The sequence below is a fragment of the Mesitornis unicolor genome, unplaced genomic scaffold (genome assembly GCF_000695765.1).
Source record: "Mesitornis unicolor isolate BGI_N332 unplaced genomic scaffold, ASM69576v1 Scaffold51890, whole genome shotgun sequence".
Classification (NCBI taxonomy): Eukaryota; Metazoa; Chordata; class Aves; order Mesitornithiformes; family Mesitornithidae; genus Mesitornis; species Mesitornis unicolor.
The window spans coordinates 53-17,859 of NW_010158639.1; the positions used below are offsets into that span (position 1 = coordinate 53).

Below are 17,807 nucleotides of genomic sequence, written 5' to 3' on the forward strand. Positions count from 1 at the left end.
TATAAATGTCTATGCTACAGCTGTCTCTCCCATATGTGAAGCTTTTCTTTACCTTCTGTGAAGGAACAGTAGCTCCCAGGTTTTATTTGGTGAATATGTTGATTAACTTTGAAAAGCGTTTGTGTTCTTATGCTGTGATAGTTAATAGGCATTAGTAAATTCATTTGCTGATTGCCCATCTGTGTTTAATTTCCTTCATACGTCATTTTTAAGACATAGCCTAAAACAGTGGTGAAAAATTGTGTTTTAGTTAACTTACCAATTTAACCATGACCACAGGAACAGAATTTTTTTAAATGTCTTACAGGATATTTGGGGAAATGTTTAACCTGAAATAATAATACTTTATTAACAGGTTTCTGAAGGCTTGTCATTTTTGCATAGCAGTGTGAAAATGGTCCATGGAAATATTACTCCTGAAAATATAATTTTGAATAAGAGTGGAGCATGGAAAATTATGGGCTTTGATTTTTGTATCCAGTCAACAAATCCATCTGAACAGGAGGTAATAGATCTTTATATTTTTCATTAAATTTCAAATTCAGATCATAGAATCATAGAACACCAGGTTGGAAGGGACCACAAAGATCATCCAGTCCAGCCTCAACCTCAGATCTTTGCCTGAAACCAGTTTCATGACCTTGCATTTCAGTACATAATAAATTATTTAATATTTTCCTCTATATTTCATTGCTGCCTTTGGTCATCACATAAAAAGAGCCTGAGTTGGCTCGGTGAAGTCAAAATAGACTAGTGATGATTTCAGACAGAGACTGAAGCCTGTCCCACTTCTGCTTCCCTGCGTGTTGAGTGACATGATTTAGTCTATAGCATCCACTCAGAGCCTGGTTGCTATCTCCTAAAATGAATTCCTATCATGTTTGCCTCTTACAGCAGTGCTTTGATTTTACCTTACACTTCCCAACTAATATTTGACTTAACTACATCAACTAATCATTCTAAGCTACAGACACAGATTCTTAACAGTTTTGCCTTACTCTGTTATTGAAATTGAGTGGATTAATAATTTTTTTACTTCTTGAGTTTCGTATTTAAAATGTTCTTTAAAAATCCCTAATAATGATACTTTCTTTTACTTCTCTTGTAGCCAAAATTCCCTTGTAAGGAGTGGGATCCAAACTTGCCATCCTTGTGTCTTCCAAATCCTGAATATCTGGCGCCAGAATATATTCTTTCCGTGAGCTGTGAGACAGCCAGTGATATGTACTCCTTAGGAGCTGTTATGTATGCAGTGTTTAATAAAGGGAAACCAATTTTTGAGGTCAACAAGCAGGATATTTATAAAAGCTTTAGTAGACAGCTGGATCAGGTATTTGTTCTATTTGTGACTATTCATTGATTTTTCATATTTGAAAAGTTGCTGTTTTAAAATAGATTTAAATGTTTAGAACACAGTACCAGTGCTCCAACATGAACAATCTGATAATGGTATCTTCCCTTGCATGCAATCTTTATAAAAAGAAAAAAGAATCCTAGCAAAATTTAGGAAATAAAAATATGTGTAAAGAAAGTTACATGTACCAAATTTATAAACTACAAATTCCATTTTTCACCTGATTTCTCTGTAAAACTTCTGAATGCTCGTTTTGTGGAATAAGTATTTCACCTGTTCAGGTGAATGATGGACAAGTTTAGGGTGATTTGATCACCTGACATTGCAGTTGGTATCCACTTAGTAGCAGCCATTTCTCATTCTTTGTGGACTATGAATATTGACAGAAGACAGCTGTTAGGATCAGCTAACATAATGTATGTATGTTCGTATGGAAGTTTCCTTTGCCATAACTTCCTTGGGTGCCCATTGCCTTAGATGTGTGTACTGTGGTTTAATTTGTGTAGATAACACCTCAGATAATAACATGTACCTGTTTAAAAATACTGGATTTGTGTTCTTTGATAACCTGAATAGAATGAGAAACTGGAAATAGGGGAATGTGACCTGAAGTAGATAAGCTGTTGGGAGACAGAAAAAAGACTATGATGGGTGAGAAGCAAACGGGTTATAAAAGGGGACAAGGAAGGGATATCAAAGGTGTGGGTAGAGAAATCATCATGAGGATGAAGTATAATTCTATTGCATATTGGAAATAGTTATATGCAAGATTTTCTGACTTCATGGTGCTTGTGCTTAAATTATTTATATAGCTGAGCCGTTTAAGCTCCAGTACTCTTCAGAATATACCAGAGGAGGTGCGTGAACACGTAAAGCTGCTCTTAAATGTAGCTCCTGCAGTCAGACCAGACGCAGATCAAATGACTAAGGTCAGTTCATGGAAAATACAGTAGTCATAGGAAAGAGGGAAAATAATAAGTAGAGCTATTTTAAAATGTTTTCTATCAGTATTAATATGATATACCACAGCTATAGATGAAATCCCCTGGTATTTTCTTGGTGCTGTCTTTATAAGCCTGGTCTGTGTATATATGTTGTTAACACAATACTTGAAGCCTATGCCCTCTTCGCTAAAGTAATGCAAATATGTAAGATCATATAAGGAATTATAGTGGGTCCAAACATTGGAGATAAATTTAGCTAATTACACATTTATTGCATATAAATGCTTGTTGACCCATTGTAAGTTTCCAGGGGTGGTACCCAGATGTGAGTGGCCTAGTTGGTAATTCTTTGTTGTAATATTAAATAGCTTAATTATTCTTAAGAGAACTTTTAAGCAAGATTTCTACTTTTCATTCATTTTTTTGTAGACAAAACACTATTTCATACACAATAAGTTCACTTAGATACACATAAAGTGCATAGATTTCTGAAAAAGAATGTTGTTTTTCAAAAAAGATGTACTTTTCTAATTGTTCGTTGCAAACACATCATTGCAAAGGTTTACTTTAATGCATTGAAAAGGTGAAGAGAAGGTTATATTTTGGAATCTTTGTAACAGTGTCAATATTGTCTCCCTCCAGATCACAAGCTTTTAATCTTATTTTTAGATACCATTCTTCGATGATGTAGGAGCAATGACACTTCAGTATTTTGATTCGTTATTTCAAAGGGATAACCTTCAGAAATCACAGTTTTTTAAAGGGCTACCAAAGGTTCTGCCAAAGCTACCTAAGGTACGTTTGTATGATGTCTTGAAATAGTGAGTTTGAAAATATGTGAACATGTATTAACACTCTGAATCTTGGAACGCTGGACTTTATGTAGCATTGTACCATCATAGGCTGGCATTAGACTGTTAGAATAAAAAAGTAGGAAAGAAGGAGAGATTAGAAAATAATTGGTTTGGAAATACTCTTTAGCTATTGGTAATTATTTAAATGGAAAATGGCAAATTGTGCTATTGGTATGTGTAAGGAATGGTCATTTGCCTGTCCTCTTGTAGGTCATCCCACTTTAAAAGGGAGTTGTCTTCTCTCTACTTACAAGGCTTTCCCTTTGTTTCCACGTGTTATCATAGCTCTCTGAAGTCATCTCACCACCTTTTCTCCCAATGAGACTGCATGAAGTATTTTCATAGCACGGCAGTACTTTAATGTTGAATGATGCAAAGCTGCCTTTGCTCAGCAGACTAAGTGCTTTCTTGTGCTAGCAGTGCCCAGAAACCTCAAAGGCAAATGTCTGTCATTACAGACTTCTTTTCTGTAGTTTTAGACACTATGTCTAGACTGGCTCCTTTTCCTTTTGTGGTATTCTTTAATTTATATAAGGCATAATGCATATGTGATAGAAAAATGGTTTAATACATAATACCTGAGCTTCTCAACCACTGCATTAAATTTCTTTGGTTTTAATTCTGTTTTTTGACCTACACAGTGCAAAATTCAGACTTCATGTTTAATACTATTTTCTTTTCTAATTTAGTATTTTTTTTCCTTTGATCAGAAATCATTGATGCTTTCAGTTTGGAAATAGATTGGGAGTATTTCACCTCACTTTAGACAGCCACTGACTGACCTAATCATCTTTAGGGCATCCTTTTTTTTTTTCTGTCTCAAAAGTATATTTTATGAGGGAAAGGACTATGCCCTTGAACTGTGTATTTCTTTTTATTGACTTCAAAAGCATTTAAGGATGTCTAACTCTACAGTAGACATCCACAGTGTAAATACCTGTTTCGTCAGAAGGATCCCATTTAGGGAATGTACCTGGAGTTTCACAGGGAGGTATAGCAGGATTATGTGTCTGTTCAGTGAGTGATGAGATATTGAAAAACTGATTATTTTGGGGGTGTGTTATGGCCTTTTCTAAGGGTCTTTTTAAGGCCTTTTTAAAGAAGGTGTATAGAATAAGGTTTTCATAATCCCTGTATGTGGCTGAAAGTACTATTTTCTGTTCAGTTAGTTGCTTTTTGTTAACCTTCACAGCTGTTACAGTTTCCAGTTGTGTTCTGAGTGCAAACAGCAGAAAGTAAGCAAAGTAGCACAGTGTAAATTATCTAGAGTATACTGAGGAAATACGAGTTTAAAATTGAAAATTGTCTCTCTGCTTTTTTGTAAATATCAGGTTAATACAAAAGCTGCTGAGCTTGCACAGTAGTAACATACTGCATTGCAGTACAATGTGATGCATGCTTGCTTTTTTCCTTTTAGCGTGTTATAATTCAGCGAATTTTGCCTTGCTTGACTTCTGAATTTGTGAATCCTGATATGGTACCCTTTGTGTTGCCTAACGTTCTCCTAATTGCTGAGGAATGCACCAAAGAAGAATATATCAGGCTCATTCTGCCAGATCTTGGTCCTGTTTTTAAGCAGCAAGAACCAATCCAGGTATGTTAATATTATTCAGATCTTTGGTGCTTTTTCTCCTGTAAAATGACTAATTGTTCTATTTCCCTTTTCCAGCTTCACAAAGATTGCCCAACCTGCTCTGTAGTTGTCCAGGCAGTCAGTCTTGATTCATATGAAAGAGATTTTTTCCAGGAAATACATAAAGTCTCTACCTCTGCTTTTTCAGATAGGTTTTCTGAGAATATACTTGCATTTATTGAGACTAGATTAGCAAAAAAGGAAATATTTAATTTACCGCTCAATGATTATTTTTATCTGGTTGTAGAAGGTATATTTGTAAGTGTTTTATCACTTATCTAGCCAATCTGAGCAGGGTTGTAGAGTACAATATTTGCACATATTAGGCTGGTAGCTGAACCTATGCTTTTTTATTTTCCTTGTATCAGGTTTGGTGAAACTGGGATCATGGGCTGGAAAAGTAACTTTTGACACTTTTAAAAGTGCTCTTTATTGATAATAAAATAGTGTTTATTTGAGGGCTGTGTACAAATTTGTGATTTTTTTTTAATTTTATTTGACAAATTTATAGGTCAAATGTGCTTTTTTTTCTGTTTAAGATGCATAAAAGTAGTAATACATCATCATGACTGTAAAAGAGCAAAATATTTGCATCCTTTTATCAACACCGTGTGCATGATGATTCCTGAGAATTCTGTCAGTAGTTTAGGCACTGTGCCTCCACAGATAAAAGGCAGCTAAGCACTCCTTCTTGCTCACCTCGGTTTACTGCTGGATGCTAATATTTTTCTCTGCAAAGCACTTAAGGGGCAAGATAAATGCAGGAATGAACCATAGACCTTTTATTTCTGGGTTACAGAAAACCAGATCAGAGAACTCACTAAATTGGAGGGCTGGGGGGGGAAGAGGAAGGAGACAATTGTGTAACTGAGAATACCTCAGAAAATTAGAACTACTTAATGCTGTTTACTTTTGGTACGCTAAGGCTCTATGTTAGTTTTTTGTTGTTGTGAAAAAAGTAAACTTCTAAGTGACCAAAAGCCAGTGAACATCTTATTTGTGCTGTTTCATCTTGGAAGGTAAAATTGTGTTTTGCAGCCTTTAACATCAGATTTCTGAGACAATCCTCACTGCAAAAAGTTTGTCCCAAAGTTATATCTGGAGCATAATGGGCACAAAAGCCATTTTATTTCCTGTGGAGTGAGGGAAGCAAAATGCAGACTTGAGGGCAATTCATAAAGAGCAAGCTTTGTGAAGTTTTTCTGTAGCTTTCTAGACACTATATATTAAATTCTTATGTTGACATTTTTAATGCACACTAAGTACTAGATGGCTTATTCCACTATTATTTCTGTGCTCCTTATAGTATGTCAGTTTAAGTAATCTAGAACAGGTTTTCAAAGCTAATATACCAGGAATTCAGGAAAAAATATAAAGATTCAGAGTGCCAGAGGACAGAATTCCAGGTCTGACTGCCTTTGTGCAAGGCAAATATCACCCAGTTCCTGTAACTTACGGAGAGGGGCAGATGGGAAAGGTGCCAGTTGTTCTTCCGAATGCTCTCTCAAGATGTTTTAGATTTGTATGAGGGGCTTTCATAGGATGCTTGAGTTTGGAAGTGAATGTATTATAGGAAAGCTGCTGTAATTCAGTGTGAATAAATTGTTATCCAGTGTTCACAATGTCTTTGTATGAAAGAGTTTTTGATATGAAGATGGAATATTTAGTTAAACTGCTCATTCGTATTGTACTCTTGGAGTTAGCACAGATTAACAGGTGTGCTGTAAATTAATATCCTACCTTACTCTGGCATAGCTTCCCAGTGTAGATATACCCTTAATATATGTTTAGGGGAATCCATAGAGAGTTAGCACATGATGTGCTCTAAGTTCATATTCTAATTCAGTACAGCGGAGCGTACTGGCAAGTACTGGGCTCTGTATCCATGAATGAAGCACATCTTCAGCATTATTGTACAGAGTGCAGCTGCTGCTGCTTGCTTCTTAGATGGTATCCATCCATGTGGATCTGTGACTGTAACATCTTAGTTTCTACTCAGATAAAAAGTATCAAATATGACCATAGAAAGCTAAAAATAAAAGGAGTTCATTGGAACAGCGGGAACTAAGTTATAGTTACAGAGAGGTGGAGAGATATATCAAAACCAATTCAGCTTTATGTTATGTTAGTTGAAAAGCATTGACAGCCAGTGGAAAACAGCTGAACTGCTTCTGTGAAGTCTAAATGGCTGTACAGTACAATGTTTAACTTAAAAGCAGTCTGCTATATGTTCAAACACCTGGTTCTTATTTTAAAGGAGCTTTTCTAGTTGTTTCAAGTTTCATTCATGTCCTTTTCAAATTTGCAGAAACAATCAAACGTTCCTTCTCCAAAACTATACATTTAACTAACATAGAAACTGTCATGCCACCGTATTACAGGGCTGCTAGACAGCAGCAGAAGAGTGCTATGAGGGCGTGTAGGTTTCAAAAAGCCAAGTTTAGGACAAATACAAATTCTTTATTCAATAATAATTTAAAAAATGTTACTTTAAAATTGATATAACTGTCACCATCTCACCCTAATTCTCCCAGATTTGGGGATATTGTATCAGGATCAATGCTCATGGAATGAATGAATGAATTTGTGTGTGTGTGTACAGTTTAGGTATTTATAAATATCCAGTAAGAAAACACACATTAGCTGCAGTTTAAAAATATTTATTTTTCTTCCCTGTAAAGGAAAGCAAATGAAAGAGGGAAACTTGTAATGTGGTCTTGGTACGCTTCTATTTCTACACTTGTATATCAAATAAACAGAAGCATCAAAACACTGATTGCTTTGTATTTTTAGACTTAAACATGGAAGTCTTTTCCTCCTATTAAATATTTGGCTTTTTATTATTAATGTGATACCATTCACCACAATTTATCCATCTCGTTTAACCTAATTTCTACAAGGAGTCTAGATATCAGTGGATATTCAGTGTCATCCACAGCAAGTTGTCTCACCTATCTGAGATGAGACCTGAGTCTTATGAGTGGCGTAGATCTCTGTATTGGAGACTGAGGCTGGATGAGTAACTTAAAATAACAGCCAGCTTTTAGATGGCCGAGCCTAAACAGGGTGAATCCCACTGTGTAAATGTGCTATTCTAGTGTTGCTTTTTCAGTTAATGTGATGTGATTTTTTTTTTGTTTGGGATTTTTCATTTTATGATATACAATTTTCATGTGAAATAGAATAAAGGTATTTTGTGTCCATATAGTAGCTGTAATATTCGTCTCATTGTGTCCCTATTTTGATTCTAGATACAGATGGAATACTGCTTTTCCATGTGTAGTTGTGATCGAATGCTTTGAAGACAGTGTTTGAACCATAGTTTTTTGAAAGTTTAGCTTCTTCAATAATGATGTTTGCATAAAGATTTTCTGCATTAGAAAATCATTAGCCTTCATTAGCCATTATGATTCCTTGTTTAAGAAGGATTAGTCTAGAACATCCATATTTTGTTTGATTTGTATTTACTGTTTTTAGAATGCAATAATATGTCAAAGTGTTTTTTGTCTTCCATGCCTTCAGGCAAGCAACATGGTAAGTGATCGCATTTACTGAGTTACAAGAAAACTTCTGAAGTTTTTTATGATGTGATAACACACAGTTAAAATTTTAAGTGTATGTTTCTGAAGATAAAACTTTTGGCTTCTGAACTGTCCTCCTTTCAATAGATCTTGTTGATCTTCTTGCAAAAAATGGACTTGCTTCTAACCAAAACTCCACCAGATGAAATAAAGAACAGCGTTTTACCAATGGTTTATAGAGCTTTGGAAGCACCTTCAATTCAGATCCAGGTACAGTAATTGCAGCTTTTATTTAAAACATTTTTTCCTCCTTTCTTTAAGCTGATGTGCCAACTTTTTGCATGTTGTGTGTTGTATGTTGTTGTATGTTGTATGTTTGCATGTTGTATGTTTGATAACTTGAAAAAAAGAATGATAAATTATGTGATATTCCTAAATGTTGAAAAAGAGTAATGTTGTATTAAAGAAAGTTTGTTTTAGTAAAATAAAATTTAATTCCCTTATTTTCCGGGAAGTAACCACTTGACTGTTGTTCTGGTGCTCTTATCCTAAATTCTTACAAGCCACCATAGCAAAAAATAGTTTGTGCATTTGTACTACATTGCCTATGCAGCAGAAACTATGCAGGCAGGCAGGCTTGTGGCAGTCAATGAGAGGTGGCTTATTCGGAGGTCCTACTGGTAAGAACATGTGTGCTGACAGTTACCCCAGAAGACCTGATTTGCTGTAAGATCATATTAATATACCTTCTGGTGACATTTTTATGTATCTGTATTTTAATGTTTTTTTCTTCATGCTTTCTCTGCCTTTCTAAGGTGGGGATTTTGGGGGTCTTTTTGTTTGTTTTTTAAAAAATCGTTCTATTGGAACAGTTTGATGTAATGAAAGTTGTTTTTTATATCAAGGTGTTCTGTGAAAATGCAAGGTATTCTTGCTATCCAAATATTTTGTTATAAATTTATGAATACTCTTTGAAATCCATTTTCCAAGGTTCTATACACATACCATGATGCTTTATTATTCTAGCTGGTTTTAAGTGAGTCTGATAGATTAAGGTCAGCCTAGTTGAATATGTTCTTTCCTTAAATATTTCCTTAAAAGGAAAGCTTGAGAAGACATTTTAAACTAATTTTGATCTTGAGTAATGTTAGTACTAATTCTATAATAAACATGCATGTTTCTTTCTGAACTTATGTGGAAATTTTTTTTATAGGAGCTTTGCCTAAACATAATTCCCACGTTTGCCAATTTAATAGATTACCCATCAATGAAAAATTCATTAATTCCAAGAATTAAAAATGCATGTTTGCAAACTTCTTCTCTTGCTGTAAGTATCCTAATAATTTCATCTCTCAGTCCTCAGGAAATACTGTTACCTTTAATTACTTTGGCTTTTTTGCTGTCATTAAAGAAAAGCCCGTCAGTGTGCTCTGTTTTCTTTTTGAGATATTTTTGTTTTACTTTCTACAAATAGGAAAGCACCATTTACTTCTTTACTCTAAATATTTTTAAAGTTGTTAACAAATTCTGGTGTTAATAGTACTGTAAAAATTGTTGAAGTGTGTTCCACAATATTTATTAACAGTGTTTGTCCTGCAGAAAAGCTGAGGGTTTGTGAGCAGTGTGGAACTGTATGTATCTTCCTCGCATGACAGAGAAGGGTTTCTTTCACGTCTTGAATTTTCAGAGATTAAGGTTGTAGTTTCAGTAGCGCCTGCATTCTTTGGAGTTTTGTATGGGTTTGTTTTTTTTTTTCCTTGGCCAAAAATATAGTAAAGAGTTTGTTTAATTCTCAATTATACTTCACAGGTCCGGGTAAACTCACTAGTATGCTTAGGCAAGATTTTGGAGTACTTGGATAAATGGTTTGTGCTTGATGATATTTTACCTTTTCTACAACAAATTCCATCCAAGGAACCTGCAGTGCTAATGGGAATTTTAGGTAATTCATACTTTCAACTTTCTCCTCTTTTGTGCTTTGATGTTGTAAACTTTTAAGTTTTTCTGAATTGCCATTGATAATGTTTACATAGAATATTGCTGAAATGACTATTAACAATTTCCTGTTTCTCATTCTTAAGTATGCCCCAGTTCAGTTACCTTATGTATTGCTAGTACTTGCAAACACTAGGACTTTCATTTGTAGTCTTCAAGGCCTGGTGCAGTTCTGAGTATTCATTGCAGTTACTGGGCTGTGAAACTTTCATGGACTGGATGGTCCACACAGCCAGAAAGGCTGTTTTCCTCAGAAGAGTATATGATCTGTCATCTTTCAGGTGCTGCTGGAGCTTTTAAGTTGTTACTGTTGCCTTCTCTTACCACTCTTGCATATCAGATGCTATAAATGATTGTCTACAAATCTACTACTCTTCACTGCAGGTTTTGTTAGGCTCATTTTGTTAGGTAAGCAAACATGGTTCTGTTTGCACTGAAATGGAGCATAGTCTGGGTGAGGTTTCACAAAATAGCTAACAAAACCTAATGGCTTATTACTTCTGGACGAGGAGGCCTTACTCCCAACTGTGCTTTCCCAGTGCCGCTCTGGTGGTTGCCTAACTCAGGATGTTTGATTTTTAATAACTGCAATAAGCTCAAGGAGACCACATGACCAGAGTCACTGCCAAGAAAGAGGTGTGATTGCATGGCCAAGTCTGGAAGACCGTGGCTATTTCTCTTACTGACCACGAAGTAATAGACAGAAGACCATTTGTAGCAAGCTGAGCCATACTGGTGGTAGCATTATTATGATTTGCTCAAAATAGGAAAGAAGACATGTATCAGTACTAATTTAAAGCTGCGTATTTCCCTTTATCCTTGCATCTTTGACTTATATTTGCTGTCTGAGAATGAGGGACACTGTATCTTTCATTTGCGTTTTATTACTCCTGAATCCTCTTGTCAGAAGTGCTATAGAGCTTGTAGGCTTAGCACTGGATCCTTCATGCCTGCCAGTATTCTTTTTTCCAGTGCCTTTAGAACAGATAAAGACTATGCATGATTTCTGATCCTATGTGTAACACAGCCCCAGACATTTAGGTAAGAATCTTTGTAAAATGCAATCAGAGAGCAGTGTGATACTCTTAGACACTTGAGTATGCCAGGACAGAACACATCCTTAGTTAATGCAGCTTAATTTCTCAGTAGCAATTTGTCAGTTTGTGGTAACTCAGTTGCTTGTGATATGTTCAATGATGCATATTCACAGATTATTGACCAGGAGAATACATTATCAAGTTTCATAGGTGCAAAGTATTACTTTGGACCTTTCTGAACGTTAGCAAAGTCTTTTGCTGTAATATGTTTATGTTGTGGAAGAGTACTTAGCTTTTATAATTCTGTTGAACCTGTCTGTCCCTGCATGCACACAGATCCAGTGCATGTTCAGATGATCAGTACATACAGAGTGCTACTTTGTTCACATTGTTTACTAAACTTAACAATTTTTGCTATTTTGATGTTGTATGTCAGGTATTTACAAATGCACATTTACTCATAAGAAGTTGGGAATTACCAAAGAACAGCTTGCAGGAAAAGTATTGCCCCATCTGATTCCTCTTAGTATTGAGAACAATCTTAACCTCAATCAGGTAGGAACATGACTATGTTGCATGCTTTTACTTGGAAAATTAGCAGAGAATAGGTGTAAACTGTTGTCAGAAAAATTCATACATTACTGTATGTCTATCTATGTGGTAAAAGCAAACAAATAAAACCGAAAAACTTGCCAGTATTACTGTATTTGCATGTTTAAAGCTTGTTATTTTTCAGTGGATTTAATGGATCTAGTGTAAAATTTCAAAATGAATACCATCACCTTCCAAATATGCTGCAAAAGCCGTTAGGTACTAACATATTACAATTCAGTTTTTTTGAAAATCAATCTGGTAATATTCATCTGTGACTTTTTTGTCTGGCTTGCCCCCTTTTTTTTTTCTTTAGTGATACATACTTTTCACTGTTTCAGTACACATTCTGCTTGTAATTTGATATCTAATGGGAGGTAGTGAAGGTGGATTATAATTTATTTTAAATCTCCAGTTTATCTAATACAGTGTATTGCAAGTCGTAGGAGATACTACCTTTTAAGTTATGTATGTCTGAATTCCATCAGTGCAAAATCCAACCTTCTTGTGTATTTCTTTTACAGTTCAATTCTTTTATTTGTGTTATAAAAGATATGCTTAACAGATTGGAGGCAGAGCATAAAACAAAACTTGAGCAAATTCACGTCATGCAAGAGCAACAGAAGTAAGTGTTTGTTTACTTGTGTATTAGAGAAGGAACAAGTGAGCAGAGGTAAATTTCGGTTAATTTTTAGCAAGTGTGAGAAAACCCTAGCCATAGCAATAAGAAATCTAGGTAGGTCTTACTTCAGTATTTGAGAATTACCTCAAAAAAGCACAGTTGTCAGCAAAGATTTATTAGTCCTATAATGATAATAATATTGCGATGTCAATGGTTTTATAGAATAAAATCCATTACTTTTATGCAGTTCAGTCACAGTTTATTATTTTGAGTCAATAATTTTTAATTAATTAATGAAATGTAAAAGTTCATACTGAGCTCCACAAGTACAGTCCCTATATGCTTCTATATGCTAAGTTCCTCTTCTGTAGTTGTTGAGAACATTAACCATACTGGAGAAATATAAACATTGTAGCCTTTTAGAATGCAGTGGTATTTGAAGATATTTAGAGCTATTTGATGGAGTCTGAGGTGAGATTTCTGAGTCAGATTAAGTTGGACTACCCAAGGTCTGTGTCACCTCATTCAAAAGAAGGAACTAAGGCCATGTAAAATGATCATTAGGAAACCTTTACAATGTAGAATATTAACATTTTCCAGTCACCTACAGGTATTCCATAAAAATGGTAGTGCTTTCATGTGCAATCTTTTTGTATTTTGTAAATGCAGAAGAATAATCTGCATTGGTGAATTAGTGTTGTGGATGTGACTGTAAGGTTATCTTTTTGTAATATGTATGTTCTGCACTATATAGATCTTTGGATATAGCTAACCAAATGAGTGTGTCTGAAGAGGCAAGATCTAGTAGTACAGGTAATCAGGTAAGCAACAATATTTTACTGCGTTACTTACATATAGAAATTTTAAATTTAAAATTACTTACGCAAAGTTTATGTTACCTTAAATTACAACATTTCAAATAACTAAGTTTTATTTCTTTGAACTTAAACAGATTGACAAGGTATTTAATACTAGTGGAACTGACCTGCTAACAAGTGGATCTGATAGTAAAGAGAATGAGATGTCATTAAAACAGAAAAAGGTGTGTTTTACTTTATTTTGGAATTCTGTTACATCCATCTGTCTAATACAAGGCTGATATGGTTGCATAAAAAGAGTATATGTAAATATTTTGCATATTTAAAGCTGCTTTTGTCACATGTGAAGGTCCACTGAAAAATGTTCAAATCATATCCTTGAATTTCTGTGAAAGCCTTTCCTTGAACATAGCTTTGTACTAAGTAGGCAGCGATGAGGATTACAAATTTTTGATCATTTTTTTTCTCCTTAATTAGAGATTTCAATGAAACTGAAACTTCAGCAGTGGATTTAGACAGGAAAATCAAAATAGGCAACTTTGTGGTAAAAAACAGAGATGAACATAAAATGTAGAATTTTTGTGTAGTAGCAGAGACTAACATTTACTGTGCGATTCAAAGTTAAGTGAAAATGAACAGTCAATATAGGGATAAATACAAGAAGCAAAATAAAAGCACAATATGACAGAGTATTAAACATAAGCATAAACTATTATGAAATTCTTTTAATGCTATTAATTATGTAAATGTGTCCTCAAAATCTACACACTTTATCATTTCCATTTCTAGTTATCTGAACTCTCTCACTGGTTTTACGCTAAGAGGGAATGATTTTATGATTTTATCCTTCATTGACAACGAAAGTAGAGTTAAAATCCTGAAAAGCCTCTTAAGCAATCCTAAAGTAAAATGTCCTTTCCAACTCCATGGTCATTTGCAGTTCTGTATCAAGTACCAGTTGATAATCTTATAAAAACAAAACCCATGAAGAACACTTTTTCTTATGCCCAACATTAAGAAGACAAAGCTAAAACGGTTTTGTTGTGATACCTCTTTATTTGAGATCTGCTCAAATTTCTCATTTTGCTACTTTTAATATAGTATTTGTTTGCTTTAAGTACTTTTTAGCAATATGATAAATATTATAATTGATTTTGGGCTTACCCACTTTCTCTTTTGTATAAATAATATGTATTGTTTTACCACATATTATTGAAATGGCAGTGGTATTTATGAAATAAAAGTATCAATGTAAGAATAACCATTCTGTGCCACTTAGTGACAGTACTTTCCCTTTTAAAGACATCACTTACACTTGAAGAGAAGCAAAAGTTAGCTAAGGAACAAGAACAGGCACAAAAGCTGAAAAGCCAGCAGCCTCTTAAGCCACAAGCAACTACAATAACACCTCCAGTGAAGCAGGTGAGAAAGAGCAAACTACTATGGTGTTTCCATTGGTGCTGTGATGCTTTCTGCTTTGAAGTGCTGTATGCATTTAGCACATTTTTAATCCTGTGAGTCACCATTGTTTTCACTGGTAGTACAATGGCACAGCTGAGAAAAATGAAAATAAATTTTAATCTGTCTTCTGTTTGCATCATTAGCAATATTTCCCACTTTTTAAATTACAGGAGTTTCCAAAGCAATAATTTTTACTGGGAGGCCATTGTTCTATATAGGGGAAAACCACGTATTAAAAAAAGTTTTGCTCTGAAGAGTTTATTAACTAAATATGTAAAGGGCTTGGGGATAGGAATGAGGTGTGTAAGCAAATGTCACAGTAGTACTTAATGTATTGTCTTAGTTGTCAAATTAAAGCTGCATGACAATTAGTTCTAAGTTGCAAAGAATGAAAATAACCTAATTGCTTTTGTGTATAGTTACGTTTCATGCTCAGTTCCATGCAGTAAATTCCAATGTCTGAAAAATGAATGCCATTTCTGCCAGAGCAATGATAAAGACTGTTGCTGGATTGTGGAGGAACAGCATTTAACTGCATTTTATGTATTTTGCAGACAAAAGACTTGACAGATACCTTGATAGATAATATGTCATCTTTGAGTAGCCATTCTATCAACAAAGCTAAAGTTGCATCTTCAAACAGCTTCTCTTCTGTCCCTTCTATGGGTGTTGGAATGGGATTTTCATCACCTATTGACAACACCAAGAGAAACATAACAAATGGACTAAATACTAATATGGGTTTTCAGACTGCTGGATTCAGTATGGGAGCTGGTCCCACCACTCAGAATTTCTTCAGTGGTCCAAGTCCATCGACGACAACCAAGATGAACATCGTACCAACTGCCAATATGCCAAATTACAGTCCTATGAATGCTGCATCTGCAATGTCTCCACTGGCACAACAAAACAGACCCCCAGATATGTCTGCTTTGGATAATCTTTTTGGTCCTCAAAAACCCAAAGTTAGTATGAAACAGATGGCTCAACAGAAATCAAGCCAGTGGGTTAATCAGTTTGTACCCCCACAAGGGTCCCCAGGTGCAAGCAGTTCAGTCTTGGGACCTCAGATGAACATGATAGGACAGCCTGGCTTTGGTATACAGGGTAATCCTTTCTTTGCTCCTCAGAACTTCGCACAACCAGCAAACACAATGACAAACAGCAGCTCAGCTAGTAATGACTTAAAAGATCTTTTTGGGTAAAATGTTTTCTTCTTTCAAAGATCAATGAAAATTGGATCATGGGTAAGCTGATTAACATCTTTTTTTGTTTAGTAAAAGCATGACTTGGGGAAACTTTCAACCCAGCAAAGACTTTTGCACTGGAAAAAAGACTTGATTTTGCATTCACCTGGTACTGCAGTAGAATTGCAAGTGCAAAGTCATCCTTATATGCTAGAGATTTCCTGTCTCTTTACCAAACATCAGAGCACTGAAGGTAGGATGTGTATATTAAAATGAAAAAGAAGCAGCTAAGTATTTAAAAATTATCAGAAATGTACTCAATCAACTCGTGTGAAATTTCATACAAAATTTTATTTCTTTTCTTAAATTCCACAAATATGCTTGGGAGGGAGTTAATAACACTAGTGAATGCAATCCTGCAGCCCAGTCCTTTCAGTATCTACTTAATTCTGATTGATGACTCGTGTTGTCTGAATTTGGCACAGACTGTCATTTTGTCATGCATTTTGTAAATTCTTATGCTGCCTCAAGAAGTCTTGTTAGCCATCTTACATAGAAAGATCTCTAACCAGTAACTATGTAAGAAGCTAAGAAGAGAAAATATTTTGTATTTCTTTTCTTAAAGTTAATGTGGTTGTAAACTACAAGAAGATTCAGGAAGCATGAGAAGTTGTTTTAAAATTTCGTACGGGTTTGAGACAGAGTAAGAACATTACTTCAGTGGTCATGCTGGTTTACAACCTGTTCTATAATGCCAGATCCTTGTTACCAGCCCTGTAGCAAAAGCAGCATACCACTTAAGCAGGACTTCAAAATACATGTGGTGACTTCACCACATTTATTATATATTCCAGTGTTTTGACTAATTTGATACTGCTTCTGACTGGTGTGAAAAAAAGAATATGTGTAGTTATGGGACCTCCTAGAAAGAATGTTCTTTGTAAAATTCAGATGTTGTCTGCCCTAGCTGTGTAACTAAACACACACTGTTTAGTTACACAGAAGTATTTTTCATTACTTCATAGATTTTGACTCTGTGGAGAAGGTGGAAAAGGATTGCCTCATACAAGTTGCACGTGGTTGTGTGAAAAAGCAGACTGCCATAAATTGCCTTGACTAAATGATTTCATTTTAATTTTGTTCTAACTCAATTCTTTATGAAGGATAGATGAATATGCAGCGAGTTCTCAAATACAGATTTGTAAGCTCTAGAATATATGGTAAATACACAGGTATTTCAGATCCTTTTTACTGTATTACTCCAAATTTAATAAAGCTGTCTAGAAAACCAAACAGTAGTTTCTTCTGCTTCCCAGAAGGTGGATGTTCAGCTTGCCCATGATAGAATCTCTGCTCTGTCAGATACTACTGTTGGGTTTTACCTTTTTCTTTCCTAGGAATTTCAGGAGTTTTCTTACATGATATTTTGAAGACTATAGCTGGCTATTTTGAGAAGGAAAGAACTAGTTACCTTTTTTATTGAAAGCCTACATGCTTTATTTTTCAAAGCCTTTCACTGAAGAAATTGTTCTTTCATTTGCTGCTTAAGAAACCAAAGGGCCTTATGCTGTAAATGTGACTTGTATTTTGTTATATTTCCACGGTTCTAAGCGGTAATAGCATTAAGCATATTTCTTAAAGAATTGTTTATGTATTATAGCTGCTGCCTTAGTCCTATTATTTTAAAATACCTGGGACCAGTGAAATTGTGGTTTAGAAAAGGATACCTAACACATTGTGATGCTTATGTGCTGTTAATATTCGTGGTAATATGACAATGGTCGGGTGCA

General features: G+C 34.9%; 1 protein-coding gene across 1 annotated transcript; it reads left to right on the forward strand.

Annotated features, from left to right (window-relative positions):
• The first annotated feature begins 358 nt into the window (after nt 1–358).
• On the forward strand, nt 359–17,738 carry SCYL2 (SCY1-like 2 (S. cerevisiae)). The gene is made up of 14 exons (XM_010184011.1): nt 359–505; nt 1,109–1,330; nt 2,167–2,283; nt 2,968–3,093; nt 4,570–4,746; nt 8,454–8,576; nt 9,520–9,633; nt 10,116–10,248; nt 11,775–11,893; nt 12,454–12,554; nt 13,306–13,372; nt 13,504–13,593; nt 14,672–14,791; nt 15,385–17,738. Exons 1-14 carry the CDS (start codon nt 395–397, stop codon nt 16,033–16,035), a joined length of 2,271 nt encoding a protein of 756 aa, XP_010182313.1. The 5' UTR covers nt 359–394; the 3' UTR covers nt 16,036–17,738.
• Nucleotides 17,739–17,807: the final 69 nt, after the last annotated feature.